This window comes from Gossypium arboreum, chromosome 7, assembly GCF_025698485.1.
Source record: "Gossypium arboreum isolate Shixiya-1 chromosome 7, ASM2569848v2, whole genome shotgun sequence".
Classification (NCBI taxonomy): Eukaryota; Viridiplantae; Streptophyta; class Magnoliopsida; order Malvales; family Malvaceae; genus Gossypium; species Gossypium arboreum.
In genome coordinates this window covers 58344120-58361014 of record NC_069076.1, presented here as the reverse complement: position 1 = coordinate 58361014, position 16895 = coordinate 58344120, and the positions used below count along the sequence as shown (strand labels likewise).

The following is a 16895-nucleotide window of genomic DNA, read 5'->3' as shown; positions in this document are numbered from 1 at the left end:
CAATCTGATTTACCTAAAAATATTATCATTTTATCTAATAAATAATTTAAATTAATTATATAATTAATTAAAATATTTATAATAATATATAAAAGATAAGTTTTAATATTTTATTAAATGAATTTATAAATTCACATATTTTCAATAATTTTGTAAAAGTAAAATAATTTAAAAATTTCATTATATATCATTTCTAATCTAATGTCTTTAATAGTCATTTCTTAATTTAAACACACAACCGACCACACTTTCTAATCTCACTATTACAGTATTCAATCTCATCGCTATAATAACTAATTTCACCACCACCGTTATTTTTAATCTCATCGGAGGTAAACGTACCGCCCATCTAAACTAACTCGAAATGCAGAGGAGAAATAAAAGGAAATTAAGAGAAAAGATTATAATTAGATGAGAAAAAGTTAAATGTTTTATTTACCTCCAATTTGAGAGAAAAACTAAGGAAATGGAAGCAAAATAAAGTTTAAGATGTAAAATATATATTTGTCATTTCTTTCATTTAAAAATAGTTTGATGAAAAGGTTATAATTATAAAATTATTTATAATAAATCCTTTCCTTTCCACTCTCTATCCCAACAAAAACATTAACATTTTTTTTCTTTCATTAATTTTAACTATCACAATAAGATAATAAGTTAATATTTACTTTCTTTAATTTTCCACTCTTTTACTTTCTTTTCATTTCTTTTCCTCCTTTCAATCCAAACTTGGGTAGCATTTGGTATGATAAAAAGTGGTCACTTTCCTAGAAATTTAATCAGTTGGAAAGTGATTCTAATGAGCGGGAGTCGACTTAAAAACAAAAATGGAGTCGCCACCGATCTTTTTTCGAGGTGTGATCGGATCACCTTGAGATTGATCATTTTAATAAAATATTTTGATTTATTAAAGCAATGATTTTGGGTCTACGAAATTTGAGAAAAAAGGGTACGGGAGTCGGTTATGCACGAGGAAGGGTTAGCACCTCGTAACGCCCAAAATTGGTACCAATTGATTAATTAATGTCCTATTATCTAAAATTTAAAAAAAATATTTTGAAATACAATTTCTTTTAAAACATTTGAATAACTCAAATTGAATATTAAAATTCTCTTGTTTCGAAGGAATATAATATCACATCCAGCACATTAGGATATGATTCTTTAAGCCTTCGAAACCACGATCAATTCTTGATTTCCAAAAGCTCATACATTTGAAAATTACAAAATGATATTTGATTATTTGGTCCAACGAAAAACCGAAACCCAACACGTTAGGGTACAATTTCTCGGATTTCTAAACGTAGAACATTGCCTTTATTTTTTTTAGAAATTCTTATCTCGAAATACAAAATGTCATATCCAGTGAGTTAGGACACAACATGTAATACGTTGAAAATTTTTACAGTAAGATATTATCCTTGATATAGTAAAATAAGGACATAAAGTGACAAAAAGGGAAATTTTGAGTTATGTCAATATTGAGAAGTATATTATGATATATTAATTCAAGAAAGGACTAAATTGTAAAAGTGAGAAAAGTTTTGTTGCACAATAGTAAATACTTAAAATTTGAAGGGTTAAAGTAAAAATATGAAAAAGTTGAAGGACCAATAGTGTAAATATTTTAAGAGTGGAATGATCTAGAAACTAAGGAAAATGGATGAATTAGGACCAAATTGAATAGGTAAAGAACTATGAGGGACTAAATTGCAATTTAGTCAAATTAAATGATGAATCAAGGATGGAATTTTAAAAGATAATAAAGGGCAAAATGGTCAATTGAAAGAGAGAGAAATCTAGAAAGTAATGATGATGTTGATGATATTTTATGATTATTTAATTAGATATATATTATTTTAATGAGATATTTTATTATTTTATTATTATTTTTTTATTAATTATTTAGTATAAAAGGAAGGAAAGATGAAGAATTTTCATCATCTTTCCATGCATGCAACCAACATTAGAAGAGAAGGAAAAGAAAGAAATTTTCTTTTTTTTACAATTTGGTCATTCCACCAAAAATTCATCATTTTCACCTAGAAATCAAAAGAATTTCCATAGCTACTAAGAGAGAAAAATGTTAAGGAGACCATGGGGAGTTAGAATATCAAGTTGGATTCAAGAAATAGAAGCTGGAGGAGAGAGAAAATCAAGTTAAAGATTAGTATCAATAGAACAAGGTAAGTATATCAAGATTTCAATATGTTTTTAAGTTTGTTATTATTGACAAAGCATGAAAATAATGTTATAGTAGAGTTTTCTTACATAAGGTCCTATGTTCTTGATATGTTAGTGAAGAGAAAATAAGAGAAAGTGATGAGAAATGGTGTAGAAAAAGAAAATAAGGGTGTTATAACATGGTAATTAATATCTTGTACTAAAACAGTTTTGGACAGCAGTAGTAGTCTAACTTCGAAAAATCATCAAAAATTGTAGAAATCTAATTATAGGATGAATAAAATATTAAATTAAATATTATTAAGTCTAGTTTCTTATAGAAGAAATGATGTAAGCAATGGAATTGTAAATCATGAGATATGATGAATTTTGTGAGACAAGGTCAGAATGATTTCGGGTTCCCCTGTTCTAAATTTGTAAAATCATAAAAAAATTGGATAAAAATAATTAGGGGCTTAAATTTATGTGTTTATAATCCTGAATGAGTCTATTTTTAATAGAAATAAACAGGAACATCATTCGAATTCTGTACGAGGAGATAATTAATTTTTAGTGAAGAAGGGCCAGAACTGTCAGACAGCAGAACAGGGGTAACTTTAAAGAATAAACTGTACTTATTAGCGAAAGAAAAAATTCTGAAAATTTTATGGTAAGAATATATATAAGTATAATTTCAGGAAAAATTAGCAGATCTTAATTTTGAATTCTATAGCTCCAGATATAAATAATTTAGTAACTATGACGCAGATAGACAGCTTGAATATTCATAAAAGTAAATAATAAAAATTATGGATAATGTTACTCACAAGTGTGTTATCTATATTAAGAATGTGGAATGGAGAGGAGGAGGAGGAAAAATATGTATGAATATTCATCTAGCATGGCTAATTTGTATATTTTAGGCTTAGGGACTAAATTGAATAAAAGTAAAACTTTATGGGCAATTTTGTAAAAAATGTCAGAAATTACCAAATTGCATGAAATGGATTATTTTATTATTTAGATTAAAAAATTGAATGAAATTATTAATTTAGTTCAAGATCGGGGGAAAACATGTTTTAGGGATTAAATTGAAAAGTGTTGAAATTATGGAAAATTCTGATATTTTATAGAATTCATGGACTATTATCAATACATATGAGAATAATAGCTGGAAATAAGGATTAAATTGCAAGAATTTTATTTTCCTGACCCTAAGGATGAAATCGTCATTAATTAAAAGTTTAGGGGCAAAATGGTTATTTTGCCTAGAGCATTAATTAAATGCATTAGAATATGAAATGAATGAAAATGATGATCAAATTTATTTATAAAGATCCGGACGACTCAAATATGAGACTTGATCGTGGAAAAGAAAAGATATCGGATTAATGAAATTATAAACACAAACAAGCAATTATGTAAGTTCGTGTAACTTGAATTATATTCTTAAATGCTTGAAATGTATGTTATTGATGTGAAAATAAATTGAATGTTCATTGTATGAAAATTGATGAAACATTGATACATTTGATAAAAAGGGAAAGAAATCCCTGTTGGATAGAAGGAAAATTCGATGGATCTCTGAGAAGGAATTGATGGTAAAAAGGATCTAGCCCAGACGGGTGATCCTATCCTGATATAGCCCTCCTGAAGAATATGTGGAGAATAGATTTAGCCCGGACGGGTAATCCGAATTAGGTTCTGAATTTAGTCTGGACTGGTAATTCAGATCCAAGCTCATTAGAGTAATTGTCGTTGCATGGGATTTAGCCTGGACTGGTAATCCCACTGTAAGGATGAGGTTCGTGGGAGTGTGCTCTCTGCTATGAAATGTGTAAGACCATGGTTGAAAGATACCATGGCAACCTGATATGAAATGTGTAAGACCATGGTTGAAAGATACCATGGCAACCTGATATGAAATGTGTAAGACCATGGTTGAAAGATACCATGGCAACCTGACATGAAATATGTAAAACCATGGTTGAAAGATACCATGGCAACCTGATATGAAATGTGTAAGACCATGGTTGAAAGATACCATGGCAACGTGATATGAAATGAACAAGACCATGGTTGAAAGATACCATGGCAATATGACAGAAAATGAGTAAGACCATAGTTGAAAGACACTATGGCATCATGTCAAAGATAAATAAGACCGTAGATGGGAGACGCTATGACATCTGTTGAACAATTGATATTCAGGTAATATGTATCAGATGATGAATGATTATATAAAATGGTTGTGTGAAATGTTTACAAGAACTGGTCATATGGAAATATATGTACAAAATAGTTGTATGAAATAATTATGAAGATAGATAAACGAAATAAGTATAAGTACATGGAATATAATTTATGTTAAGATATAAGCTATTACCTAATAAATATACATAAAATATATGGAAATGATGGAGCATGAAATATTGATATAATGAAATGAATGATATATGCTTATGAAGAAACGGTAAGAGCATGATATGTTTCATGACATGTACATATATGGTTATCTTTGATATGCTGATACAAGGAAATTATGTAAGTTGAGACTATTATTAAACTCAAGTGCGATATGTCGAGAAAATAGATATATCAATGTTGAATTTATATGAGATATGTGCAAGTATACTAACAATGTTGTTGTCTGATGCTTATACAAGTGCCAAACTGTTGATTGAATGGTAATATATTTATTTATATAATGCATTGAATCGGTAAGTAATTAAATTTTTTTTAAGTGATCTGCAAATGGTAGTAATGCTCCGAAACCCTGTTCTGGCAGTGGATACGGGTTAGGGGTGTTACACAACACCTCGAATTCCTGAGAATAAGCTTTTCTTTGAAACTTATGCGCTTTGATTGAAAAAGGGGTACTCGGTTACTTAGATTCAACGAGGAAAATTGGAATCCAGTAAGTTAGGGCACAATCTTCTCGAAGATGCCAAATACCGAGTATTGCCTTATTTTGAACACTTTTGAATAAAATGATTTTAAAACTTAAACGATATTAAAACGCGACCTTTTAAGCAAATAAAATGTGATGGAATAATAATGTACAACGCAAAGTAATAATTCATAAACAAAATGTTATAATAATGAATCACAAATAACAAATAAATACAAAGTAAGAAAATCTAAAATAAAATATAAAACAATTCTAAGCAAATGATACATAAAAAGGATTTAAAATGGATGTTATAAAAGCGATCTAAAGTATATAAAATAATTTTTAAAAAAATTAGTATCCATTTCAAGATAAAATAATATATAAAACTCTTTAAAAATAATATATAAACAATTCAAGATGTATAATGTGTAAAAAAAGTTTGAAATACATAATATATGAAAATATTAAAGTAAATAATGTATAAAAATTTAAAATGAGCGTTATATAAAAAGTTAAAATAGATAATAACAAAAATGTAAAATAAATAAATAAATAAATAAATAAATAAATAAATAGAATGTTAATAAAAAAAGTAAAAACATATATATGAAAAATAATAATGAAAATAATATTAGTATTTAAATAGAAATAAAAATATAATAAATAGAAATATAATAATAGTAGAAATATAAATAGATAAATAAAATTAGATAAATAATAATAGTATTACAATAACAAAGTAAATATAAATATAAACATAATAATAATAGCAATAATATATTAAATTAGTTAATTTGATAATAAAATAGAAAAAATAAAAAAAGATTAAATCAAACCTTAAAGCAAAGTTTTGGGGCAAATCAAAAATAAATAAAAGGAAATGGACCAATTTGAACATGCGAATAACAAGGAGGGACCAAAAGGGAAATAATCCCCACCCTCCAAAACGCACAGCTTCAAGGAGGACCAAAATGCAGTCAAAAAAAATTTAGGGCCAAAAAAAATAAAAACTTAATTGCAAAACAATAAAAAACGGAAGGGCTAAAAGCAATTGGACGAATTTTGAAAAAACAAAGAAATTGAAATGAAATGGACAAAATTCCCATGTAATTGAAAGAAAAAAGAAAATAACTCAATTCCAATGAAAATAGGAAAAAAGAGAATAATCCAATTCTAAATTGAAGTAGGAATACAAAAGTCCCCTCTTTCAAAGAACAAGATACCCCTATTTATATACATGGGGTTTACTAAAAATAGCCTAACTAATTTAATAATAAAATAAAAAACATATCTTCCTATTTTTAGCCTTTTACCAAGTCAATAAAATTTCTATCTTTTTGATTTGGCCACAATTTAATAATTGTCTTTCAATTTGACTATTTTTGGCTTATTTTCCACCGATTGCATCTTTTAGCTTCGGTTATTATTTTTTGGGGGCCCAGGCCAAAATTAGCCTATTACAATTGGTATGTCAATTTCTATTTACTTTCCTTAAAATTTAACTTTCCTTTGGGAGTTGCTTTCCCATGAACATGGCAATGTGATTCCCATGTAGATTAGAAACTTAAAAAAATATGAACACAAAGTTAACCCTATCTTATATTAATTTAGGATATTAGGTAGCGTTTGGTATGAACAAAAGGAGTCACTTTCTTGAGAATTTAATCCGTTAGAAAGTTATTCCAACAATTAGCATGTCAAAATTTATTTACTTTCCTTAGACTCTAACTTCCCCTTGGAGTTACTTCTCCATAAACATGACAATGTGATTCCCATGACAAAAGGTGAGAAAGTTACTTTCTCATGTAGATTGGAAAGTTTAAAAAATATTAAGAAAAAATTAACTCTATTTTTATATTGATTTAGGGTAGTTATTGCCTCTTTCTTAATACTTAATCTTACTTATTACTTCAACAGATCCTTTGGAAGTAAGGTTTTTTCTCTGGTTTTGTTTTTTTTCTCCTAACCACAAAATTAACTTAGCACTTGTATTTGTATGAAATACTTTTTTTTTTTGTAGAATATGGGTAGAATTGTCTCATTTAAGCTATGTAGATATTATGGATTAGACCTGTAACACCCTAAACTTGATCCGACGAACCAAATCCGAATCTTGGGTGTTACTAGTTTAATACATTTGTAACTCAACTCTAATTACACAAATTACAATAGATTTGAACTAATTAATTACAAGACCTCATAATACAATACATAAGTATAAACATTGAAGAATTTCACTTTTAATTCATAGGGATTTGATTACAAATATTACTAAAATGATGTCTTGATCTAATGTGGTTATCCTGATTCAAGGGTTTCTATGTGCCAAACAAACTCAATCAGGCCATCAAGCTTGCTTTGTATGCATAATAATCCAATACGCCGCTTCTTGGGTGTAGAACTAACATCGTTTCCCCCAAGCACAACATCACATTCAACCTGAAATAGAAAACACAATCCATGTAAGTTCATGAGAACTTAGTGAGATAGACACCCATTTACCTGAATCATTTTTTTGTATTTCACGTCTAGTAATTCAATTCACCTTCTCATTTTTCTATAGAATACCTTCCAAGAATGCTATTCTCCGTACCATAGATGTTACCTTTGACTCTGAAGCCATCTCTAATTTTCTGCATCTTTGATACATTACTCACGTTCTTCACTTTACAGCTTCGTAACTCCTTAATCATACCCATTCTAGAGGCTTATACAGACAAAATATTGTTATTCTTATATACATACTCTAAGTCATAGTTTCTTCGAAATCCATAAATGATTTCGTACTTAAATAGAAACTACATTCTTTAATTATACAACTTGATCATTTATGGAGAATACCCTTTTTCTTCTAAAAATTACAGACATGTAACCTTCTTCAATTTAGTAGACATAGCCCTTACTCAATTTGTTCTTCAAGTATAATTAACCCATACTTCAAATTCGCCACATGCTCTAGCGCATTCTAGTTTCCCTATTCTTGTTTATAGACCATGCAGGGTACGCCATAACATTTCATACGAAGCTCGCTATAAAGGAAGCTCATTAGAATATCTTATCGAAGGTATAACATGATACGCCACAGGGGTTTTTCCTTCTGAGTTTATTGCAACTATCGTTCCTTCAGAGTTCATCGTAAATACCATTTCTTTCTTTCAAGTTCGCCATAGAGGCGTTTTCTTCAGATGGTTGCCAAAAGGGCCATTCTTTAGATTGCGCCACAAAGGCATTCATTTCACAGATTGCCATAAAGGCTTCCTTTTCATAGGTCGCCACAAAGACTTCTTTTTTATAGACCGGCACAAAGACTTCTTTTTTTCTAGCATGTTTACAATAGGGATTCACCTAGACTCACATTTTGTGAGGTTTGCCCCTTATTGTCCTGGGTCACACAGAGAACCCCATTGGGTAATAACCTTCATTTAATTTTTTTCTATATGATGTCATAGCCCAAATATGGTCTTACATAATATGGTGCCATGGCCATAGATTTTTCCTTTTAGAGATTCATATCAGAGATCATGTTTTTAGTCCTGACGGATCCCTTTAGACTCCATCGCAATGAATAGACATAGATTCTTCATACACTGACATCATTCAAGACTCAACGCTTAATTCATATAGACACCCAAGCTATTTCTAGACATGCCCATACAACCATATTTTAACTTCAGAATCACTTATTTAAATTTGTTAGATTTCATACAAACTACACATACAAAGTCTATCAAACTTTCATGCAATAACATAATCATCATGCCATACTTTTTTAGATTCGGTTTCATAGATCAATCACCTTTCACAAAATCTCTCACCTGAACAATATTCAAATAGGAGTCGGCTCAGAGACTCACTTGGCAACCACAAATAGTAGCTTGAACCTTAGATCCAACATCCAATCAGGGATTATAGCAACCACTGCCTTATAAAATAGAAAATCACCATTAAAACTCATTTCAAATAACCTTATCATCATCTCTAACCTAGATAACCCACATAAAAAGTCTTACTTTTTCATCTTACGGTTCATACATTCTTAAAGGCCTAATTTTTCATAACATACGAAGCCATAAAACTTACCTTAACATGGAGAGTCATCCATATAATCTAGGATTTCATCATCAACTCAAAGAAATACTTTTTTGCTTCTTAAGCTCCAGATAACAATATTCTAGAAGAAGGAAGAAGAGAACTCCCTTATCCCAAATCTTGAATATCTATTAATATAATTTAAGTCCCTATTTGAACTTGAAAAGTGTCACTTTTTACTATAATATCTTATCTAAAAGTCCACAACTTCTGAGAAACCTATTTGAGTACCCCTTTATCCTTTAACTATTCAGGTTCACATTCAGTTGGTTCCTAACCAACTTACCTTGCAACATAACTTGCACAGTATCACATTTAAAGTATACTATTCTTCTGATGTGAACTCACACTCTCAATACCGTTCCACTTTGTCACTACCTTATTCCAATTGACATAGCTATCTGACATAGCATTTCATTAACTGAAACACAACTGTATCTGCCCAAAATGTACCTAGGCGAATACTACTCCGCTAGTCATAATACCTTAGAACTATTCGTCAAACCTTGTATCCGTCAGAACTGGGGCGTTATAGGAGCGCCTATGGTTAGCCTTTACCTAAAACAAAACGTGATTTCAAGTATTTTTTAATTTATTCCAAAAAAAAATTATATATTCACGATTTTATATATGCATTAGTATGTTTAGAAAATACATACAAGACAAATTTAAAACAATTTACTTTCAATTAAAATTATAAATTAAAAATAATTTAAAAGTATCAATTAAATTTTATTATTAAATCTTTTATCCAAATATTTGTTAAGAATAGTTTTATTATAAAATTAAATACATTAATATTATTTTTATTTAATAAGGGTAATTTCATAAATTATCACTACATTCCTAAGAAAGTATTTAGTGAACCAAGCAAGATAGTATAACTTTCTTGAGATTTTAATAAACACCTTCCAATGTATACCAATCATTGTAAAGTAACTTTCCTGACAATCACATTCTATTGGAATCAAAACATGTGAAAGCACCAAACGTTACCTTAGTCTATTAATAAATATAAAAATAAAGCTATTGCCTCATTCCTCCTTGATTTTCTCTATTGCTTCAACGAATTTTTTGCAAGAAAGTTTCCTTTTCCTAATTTTATTTTTTATATAGTATATCGTTTACATAGTATGTTTATTTTCTATTGTTTTCTCTCCTTTCTTTTGATATATTAATTTAAAATTCAATTTTATTATGGTATTTATGAATATTTATGAGCAATAGCAAAAAAACTTAAGGCTTAAGTTTAACTTTTAACATTATAAGTTTATTATATTCTCTCTCTTTTTTTTTTTTTTTAAAATTCACTTTTTGATATCTACTTGAACCAAAACAACAATTCGTTTATGAGAATTAGATCATAGATTAGGTTTAATTCATTACAAAATTGAGACTTCTTTGGAACATCTTCGTTCTTTTTGAGATTTAACCACCCTCAATCTTGAAAAAAAGAACAATAAAGAACCAAAATAGGGTAACCAACTCTTCCAAGCTACGATTTGATTTAGTACTTGCATTTATATAAAATATTTATTATTTTTCTGTAGAATATGGGCGAAAAATTTCCATTTAAGCTATGTAAGAATTGTAGGTTAAACTGCCTTCCAAAACTGCTCTTGCCTTTACTTTAAAAAAACAAAATCCTTACCAAACATCATTGAGAATCCACACCTCCAATAAATGTAGTAATATTTGTAGCTGAAATCGCACCATCCGTGTTAAGTTTTATCCATCCCCTCTCCGGTTGAGACCAATGCCACAATGTAGGCATGGGACTGGGTTGAACCAATTTCAATGCTGGCTCGACATAACTCCTCGCCCAAGAATAACATGTATCTACGATGACTTGTACATAACGATGGCTGTTAGAAAAAACAAAAAAATTACGGTCCTTCCAAATCAACCAGCAAATTGCTGAGAACAGAGTTTGTTAAACTGTGTCGTTGTTACCATAGTTTTCTAAATTCTACATGTTCCATATGAACCACTCCTAGAAAGAGATTAAAAAAAAAACTTTGCACTCGTCTTGGAACTACTGATAATCATACTGATCTAGAATACGTTCTAACATTTGAAAGTTTTATATTATATAAATTCTAAAATTTGTGGAATATTTATTTATATTCCTTTCTCATTCTTATTTTTTTACATGTTTTATAATTTCATATAACCATAGGGTCTAAAAAGTTACAAAATTATAATTTACACAAAAATAATTACTAAATTATTTTATTAAACAAATTTGTTATTCACAACAATTATTAACTTATGATAAAAGTTAATTTTAGGTCAAATAATTAAATAAAAGAGTTCTCTATACTCCCATCTTTTTCATTTTGTTTTAATAATTAATATGTGGATAATGTATTTAATTTCTCAATCAAATCTGGAAAAATTTTATGTACTTTTTTAGTTTTTACATATTTAAAATTTATATATATTTATAAATTTTGGTTTTTTTTAATTTTGTACTCATCTAAAATGAATCAAAATAATTATTTGTTTAAATTCATTGTATATTAACATCTTAATTAAAATTTTTAAAAACATTTTTATTTTATAAGAAAATATTTTTGCTGACGAGACATGTCACGTTATCATAGGCATATGTTAGCATACTACCATATAGTAGTTTTAGTGACTTTTTTTTGGTGACATAATTTATAGTGGCTTTTGTCATTCATATTAGTACGATTAACGGTTAAATTGGTCGATTAATAATTCTTGTTAAGATAGAAATCTTAATTGATTTTTGTTGGGAGATAATTTTTTATAAGAGTTGAATTAATTATTTTAATTTTTTTTTATATTTTTAGCCGACTACATAGAGAAATAGAAGGAAAGAAGTTAACTGTTAAAGAGTTGGATACTTTGGGTTTATTTCCGTTTAATTTCCGTGAAGCAAGGAAATTAAAAAAGGCCCCTCCCTTAATTTCCCCCATAAGACTCGCTCCATTTTCACAATCTCAGTTTTTATCTCCCTCTCCAAACCCTAACATTGAAACCAGAAAGAATTCTAAACAGAGACAAACAAAAGACCAGGCCAGACAAAGGAAGTCTTTTTCAGTGCGTGTCCCATACTTCATAATGATTAATATATTTCTTCTTCTACTTCAAAATTATGAATAATTAGCTATAATTGTATTGTTTCCTTTTACAGGTGAATGATTGAAGGCTGTGAAAGTCTTTTTCGTCAGACTTGTTCTGTTTCTGTAGATGTAAATCCCGATAAACTGCCACACCAATCTTAAGGTATCCGATGTTTGTTTTATTTCTGTAGATGCAAATATCTTTATTATTATGATTATGATGATTTCATATTACTAATCATAAACAATATATGTTAACTGTAATGCTATGGGAAGTGGTAACCGGAGGCTTACGCTGTTGGAGCATATATCAGCGGTTGAGAACGGCCGGATTAGTATGGCTGGTTTAAATAATGATGGAAAATCGTCACCTCCGCACCGTACGCTTCTGGATATTATACGGGACGATAGGACCCTCAAAGACAAGAAGAGTTGGAAAACGTTTCGGGATAAGTTACGACTGAAGCGAGCAGGTTCGGCCTGGACCTCCTCCGTCCGTGTCCCCACTTCCGATGTTAATGTTCAAGGTAGTAGATCACGGTCCCCGAGCCACGGTTCGCCTCGTTCTAACTCCTCTGACACCACCCATGCCAAGGATGGAGGCGAATGTGTCCCGGTTTCTGACCCGCCAGTTGTGAACTCTAAGATGCAATTGGCGCGGAGGGATTCTATTAGGTTTGGCAACAATTCCACTCATGCCGATCACAATGATTCTCTTGATGCCGCCATGCCCAGCGATGCTCCACGCTCAAGAAGCTCCAAGCCGCAAATGGCCCGCCACCCATCGATTCGTTTGTCTTCCGCGAGCCACCACCAAGATGACGACGACGACGAAGACGAATACGACGTTGCTGAGGGCAGCGATGACGAAGAATACGAGTCTCCTGAGGAAGATGAAGGATCGCAACCTCCGGTAGAGGTACTATCCAAAGAGAGATCATTGTCGGCGAGGGAGGCGGTGGCGGCACAGGAAGCGGCGGAAGCAGCAGCGGGGAAGGGTGCGGTGGTGGAGCCAGTTAAGATGTCATTAATGGACTTGTTGGGGGAAACGGGATACGGGATGGGCGAAGATGATGACGACTACGACGACGAAGAAGAAGATGAAGAGGAAGATGAAGTAGCGGTGTCATTGAGCGGAGGGATGGAATACACGTGTGGCGTGTGCATGGTTAGGCATAAAGGGTCGGCGTTTATTCCATGCGCCCATACCTTTTGCCGGCTTTGTTCTAGGGAGCTAATGGTTCAGAGAGGTAACTGCCCGCTTTGCAATGGCTACATCTTGGAAATTCTTGATATCTTTTGATAGTAGTAACTTCTATCACCCCATGGAGGAATGAATTAGTGTAAACAATAGCACTTGGAATCCCCTACCAATTTCTTCTTCAAAATTTTGATTAGGTTTTGTTTAATATGTGATTTAAGTAAGCAAGTATTCCCAAATGCAGTGAAAGGTTGACACTGAGAAAGAGAATTTGGTTGATCTGCTCTTCCATCTTCCTACAATAAATACAGGTAAAAAACATAACGTAGAGTGAGTATTGGAGGGAAAAACTTTAACGAAATATCCCCTTTTAATTTCCAATAAATATTTAAGTATAATAAATAGGTTTTATAAAATTTTAGGTGACTTAAAAAAAAAACCCATACTTTTTTTATTGGAAAATTGAGTTTTACTCGAAAATTGTTTCCATAATTACAACATCACAAGAAAAGGTTAAATTTTTTTCAACTTTTTTTTGTTAAGTTATAGATTGAAAAGTTATATTGGTTAGATGATTAATCCGACCTTTCAAAATTTGCTTGTAAAACTTTACATTCATTTTGGCTGATGATCGGATGCAAGATGCCACATTCGTTGCCCAAACAACTCAAAATTAATTCACATACATACAATATTTATGAAATTTTAAAGCAAATTATACAAATGTGGCAATTAGTACATGTTATGCGTGTTAAATGAACTCAAACATGCCCTCATACATTAAACCGAGATCAAGGATGCTTAGAAATTGAGCCAGGTTACGAATCCTGGATTAAAGTAACAAAATGCAGGGTAATGTCTTGAGACAGTAAGCCATGTCTCGAGATATGTCTTTCTTATTTCATGATTTTTAGTTTTGAAGTTTGAAGAATCATGTCTCAAGACCTTGACTCGTATGTTTGTTAAGATTTTTGTCCCTTTAGTTTAGTTATTTCGTAATTCATACTTATAATTTTTAAAATAATAGATTGGTTAATAAAATTCCATATAGTTAAATTACTATATTTCGTACTTTGTGTAACACCCCTTTCCTGACCTGATTCTTAGGTCCGAGCCACGGAATGTTACAGTCATTATCGGAGCAACTATATACAATTAACATTCACATTAAAATATAAATCATGCAAACACAACGATTACAGATCATAAATCACATTAGGACCAAATTGCAACACTTCTAAAATTTCAAAACACGTCGTGACGTGAGGAGTTCCTCGTTGCAATGTGATTATCTATTTTGCCTCATTGTAATGACGGGGTTCCTCATCACGCCATGGTCCAAAACCCAGATCTCGTCGTGACGACCATCGCTTGACGTCGCGATGTGGATTCTATTTTTGACACAAACTAAGCCTTTTGGTGTCTATTTCAACCAACTAAACCATTATACATATCTGGTGCATTTAGCATCACAATTAACGGCATAAAAATGTGCCAAAACACATTTCAAACAATCATTTAACCATTTTCTCAATCAACTAAATCAAAATGTCACAATTTGACACCAAATCAATTCAATTCAACTTATACCAATTCAAGCATACATGTAGTTATTCCACACTATCATTTAGTCATATCATTCTTACTCAAATATATATCATATCAAGTATTGTACTTTTAATTCAAAATGTTACTAAAACAAACATATTTAAATAGGCTTTACCTTACCAAATGTTCAAACATTAGAATAGGTTGAACAATGCTAACATTTATGTTACCAAAAGCATAACTCTTATTTACATGCTACGAAATCGGATTCAAAACTATTAAAAGACTACCAAATCAATAACGAAATAGTGTGAAATTCTCGTAGATCTGATCAACACGTTTAGCAAAATGGTAATCTACAAAGAAAGGGAAAACAATGGAGTAAGCATTTCAAATGCTTAGTAAATTAATATAAATTTAAATGATAAACTTACCTCGATTTACATTTTAACAACTCAAACTAAATAACTTAGTAAAAGTATCTAATATAACAAATCACAACAACAAGATGGGTGTTAATTAGAAAACCAATCATGTAATATATCAAATTTCTAATATATCAATTTGCTACATGTTAGATAAGTGGTCAAAAGAAATTAATTTCTACAATGTTCATGTTGAAATTGAGAATTTTTAAAATTGGAAATTATTGATATCTTTTAATAGTAGTAAGTTTTATCCCTTCATGGAGGAATGAACTAGTGCAAACAATAGCACTTGGGAATCCCTTACCAATTTTTTTTTTTTCAAAATTTTGATTAGGTTTTGTTTAATATGTGATTTAAGTAAGCAACATATGATATAATGAGAGTATTCCAAAATGCAATGAAAGGTTATTGCTGCAAAGTGGTTGACATTTTGAGGTGCTGAGAAAAGGAATTTAGTTGATCTACTCTTCTATCTTCCTATAATGAATACAGGTAAATCACATAATGTAGAGTAAGTATTGGAAGGAAAAAGATTTCAAGAAATTTTCTAATGAAAATATCACTTTTTAATTTAAAATAAATATTTAAGTATAATAAATAAGTTTTATAAAATTTTAGGTGACTTAAAAACCATAATTTTTTATTGAAAAATTGAGTTTCACTCGAACAATGTTTCAATAATCACAACATCACAAGAGAAGGTTAAATTTTTTTCAAATTTTTTATTAAGTTATAGATCGAAAAGTTATATTGGTTAGATGATTAATCCGACCTTTCAAAATTTTCTTGTAACACCTTAAATTCAATTTGGACAATGATCGGATGTAAGATACCACATCCGTTGTCCAAGCAACTCAAAATTGATTTACATACATACAAAATTTATGAAAATTTAAAGCAAATTATACAAATGTGGTAATTAGTACATGTCATGTGTGTTAAATGAACTCAAGCAAGCCCTCACACATTAAATCAAGATCAAGGATGCTTAGAAATGGAGCCAGGTTATGAACCTTGGGTTAAAATAGCAAAATATAAAGTAATGTCTTGAGACAATAAAGCCATGTCTTAAGATGTGTCTCTCCTATTTCATGATTGTTAGTTTTGAGGTTTGAAGAATCATGTCTCAAGGCCTTGACTCGTATGTTTGTTAAGATTTTTGTTCCTTTAGTGTAGTTTTTTTTCTAATTCATACTTGTAATTTTTCAAATATGTTGGCTAATAAAATTCCATAAATTAAATTACTATTTTTCGTACATTATGTAACAGCCCTCGCCCGACCTGATCGCTAGGTCCAAGCTACGTGTAACGACCCCAAATTCTAGAGTCAACGTTGAAGTGTTTACCTGGGTTGGTGATGGATAAATTTATTCTGGGATTGGGTTTTGTTCCAATTAATTTGGGTGAATTTTGTATCTTTTTATAAGAAATTAAGGATGTTGAAAAGCTTGTGTGAAGTAGGAGGAAAATGGATAGCTATG

The 16895-nt window shown here is 30.4% G+C and overlaps 1 protein-coding gene across 2 annotated transcripts; it reads left to right on the top strand.

Moving 5' to 3' along the window:
* Positions 1-12038: 12038 nt before the first annotated feature.
* Positions 12039-13788, top strand: LOC108472773 (uncharacterized). 2 transcript variants are annotated; one of them, XM_053031191.1, is made up of 3 exons: positions 12039-12214; positions 12309-12400; positions 12514-13788. In XM_053031191.1, exon 3 carries the CDS (start codon positions 12575-12577, stop codon positions 13538-13540), a length of 966 nt encoding a protein of 321 aa, XP_052887151.1. In that variant the 5' UTR covers positions 12039-12214; positions 12309-12400; positions 12514-12574; the 3' UTR covers positions 13541-13788. The 2 variants fall into 2 exon arrangements, with proteins under 2 accessions (XP_052887151.1, XP_017629821.1); XM_017774332.2 differs by lacking the exons at positions 12039-12214; positions 12309-12400 and having other exon boundaries at positions 12413-13788.
* Positions 13789-16895: the final 3107 nt, after the last annotated feature.

What these genes read in the sequence shown, in the direction of transcription:
- LOC108472773 (XM_017774332.2), top strand. Translation starts at nt 12,506, where the DNA reads ATGGGAAGTGGTAACCGGAGGCTTACGCTGTTGGAGCATATATCAGCG.